Source organism: Meleagris gallopavo, chromosome 6 (assembly GCF_000146605.3).
Source record: "Meleagris gallopavo isolate NT-WF06-2002-E0010 breed Aviagen turkey brand Nicholas breeding stock chromosome 6, Turkey_5.1, whole genome shotgun sequence".
In the NCBI taxonomy this organism is placed as follows: Eukaryota; Metazoa; Chordata; class Aves; order Galliformes; family Phasianidae; genus Meleagris; species Meleagris gallopavo.
The window spans coordinates 33747549-33749759 of NC_015016.2; the positions used below are offsets into that span (position 1 = coordinate 33747549).

The 2211-nt window shown below is 47.2% G+C and overlaps 1 protein-coding gene across 2 annotated transcripts; it reads left to right on the forward strand.

The window, feature by feature from the left end:
* Positions 1–402: 402 nt before the first annotated feature.
* LOC104911509 (polypeptide N-acetylgalactosaminyltransferase 15-like) lies at positions 403–2205 on the forward strand. Of its 2 annotated transcripts, none has more exons than XM_019616500.2 (2): positions 403–540; positions 1477–2205. In XM_019616500.2, the coding sequence occupies exons 1-2, from the start codon at positions 518–520 to the stop codon at positions 2021–2023; spliced, it is 570 nt and encodes a 189-aa protein (XP_019472045.1). In that variant the 5' UTR covers positions 403–517; the 3' UTR covers positions 2024–2205. The 2 variants fall into 2 exon arrangements, with proteins under 2 accessions (XP_019472045.1, XP_019472046.1); XM_019616501.2 differs by lacking the exon at positions 403–540 and adding an exon at positions 803–1271.
* Positions 2206–2211: the final 6 nt, after the last annotated feature.

The following is a 2211-nucleotide window of genomic DNA, read 5'->3' on the forward strand; positions in this document are numbered from 1 at the left end:
GCGTATACTGCATTCATGTCTTCAGGTTTTTCTTCTACCTATAACATCTAGAAATTTCCTTTTTTAACAAAAGGTGAATGTGAAAATTCCCCAGATGTCAGAAGCCTCCCAGAGCTGGAGATTTTTGATAAACAAATACTACAAGATATGCAAAAAAAAAAAAAAAAAAATCACATCCCACATCTCCAGTGTCAAAAGGGTTGGTAACACCTGAGTTACTTCCATATTTGATCTCTGCCAGACCAAGAGGCACGTGATGTTGAAGCATGTGGACTGTCTCTCTCCTTTTCCCATTGGAAAATCACCCATCTTGCAGCAAAAAACACCACAGTCAGTACCCACTAACACACTTGCCAGCAATATTAGCAAACAGACTTCAGAGGCTGAGCTCCCCATTTAATCACAGAAGTTGTTCTCTTTCAGTGTCAGGAGCTGTTCCAGCCCAAGCTTTCTACATGTTATTCCTGGACTATTGAAAACTTGAAGTGCTGCTCCCTGTGCAACACCAAATTTATGGATGAGGAAACTTCAGCCTGCCAGGTGATAATTTGGCATCCTTATGTCAGTGTTAAAATCCTAGCAGCTGTAAATATTTATTGCAGATGAAATATACTCATATGCTCCAGCTAGCACATTACCATGTGAATAAATCTAACACTAAATAAATCATGTGCACTCCATCTTTTATTCAGTTTATAAAATTCTTGCTTCTCACTCTGAGCATTCGTAACTTAATAAGGTTATTCAGAAGCAGAGTGATTCGTGGTGTGCCCTGACTTGTTTTATAACACAGCGTTTTGCTTCTTATATTTCACCTCCGACAGCTTTTGCAAAGTTTTGATTTGATAGGATAAGAACAGTGAGGGCATTAGGACCAGGAGAAAGACGCACACGTTGCTCTGTATTATGTCTGGCAAAGTGCTTCCTGACTGAGTGCTGGAGCTATGTGTGAAGCAAAGGCAGGGACCGACTAGTTCTCATCTGTTGATCACAGTGAACTTGAAGCCTCAGACGGGGGAAAGCTGTCAGATCTGCTTTTGGAGATAAGGCACGTGAAAGCAGACAGCTGTGGGAAACTTTGAAGAAGCAGGAAATACTCTGGAAGGAAACTGTTAGAAATGGGATTTCTTTTTACCTAGAATTTAAAAAGGAAAATCTCAAAACTTAAGCTATTCCTTTCATTTGCTAAACATGCTCTTTGCTGACTGAGCCGGGACTCCCTAACTACTGACCTACTCCATCTCGCTGGATCCATGCTGCATTTTACCACAGTAAGTGCAATATTAATAGGCGTTTTCTATTTTGTCTGTAAATAGAGAGGAAAGCATGAAACGGCATCAGTGAAATGTGAGGGGAACAAGAAATCCTCTTGGCAGATAGTGAAAACCAGCGCGTTGCTGCAACCCGAGGACTGGAATCTGAGCGAGATCCAAGTGATATTTAACATGACAATCTGTATCATTTTGTCACCAACAGTATGTTCGTAAGGAAGAAATGCAGATATGGATCACGCAAGCTGCAGTTTCTGTTGTTGCTGCTGATGCTGGGCTTTTTGCTGCTGATGGTTACAATGCTGAATCCACCAGCCAGCAACCGGAGCAAGGACGGGACTTTCCAGCCTGTGGAGTTCAACCCCCGGGAAGGGCACCAGGTGGACTTTGCGGAGACCCAGGAGATGCTGGAGACCCAGGAGGAGAGCCAGCAGTACTACCCCTTGGACGGGCTGTCACCGTTCATCTCCCTGCGGGAGGATGAGTTGATCGCGGCCGTCGTGTCCCCCACGGGTCGAAGGAACCACAGCAAGGCCAGGAAAGGCTATCGAGTGGTGAAGCAGCAAAGCAGGCGGCCGGAGGCGAAGGAGGGAGACCCCGAGTCCCAGCTCCTGTCCCTGCCTCTGGGGGACGGCAACGGGGCTGCAACGGGGGAGCGGCCGCTCGGCTTGGAAACCTACGGCTTTAACGAAGCGCTCAGCGAGCGGATCTCTCTGCGCAGGGAGCTGCCTGAGGTACGACACCCGTTGTAAGTAACGCAGCCTATTTCACCCCTGGGAGAAAACTTCCGTCCTTCCCTGTCGCCCGCATCTTCCTAATCAAACAACCTCCTTCGGTGGGGGGTAACGCTTTTCTCCACGTTGGTTTCCCATCTGGAAACACAACCCCATCTCCTCAGGGCCAGCTGCGATCCCGGCCTCCCTCCTGCAGCGCTGGCACC

Bases quoted from the DNA above. Each gene is read 5' to 3' on its own strand.
- LOC104911509 (XM_019616500.2), top strand. From the start codon at position 518: ATGAGGAAACTTCAGCCTGCCAG. The intron at 541-1,476 runs GTGATAATTTGG...TGTCACCAACAG, and splicing joins AGGAAACTTCAGCCTGCCAG to TATGTTCGTAAGGAAGAAAT.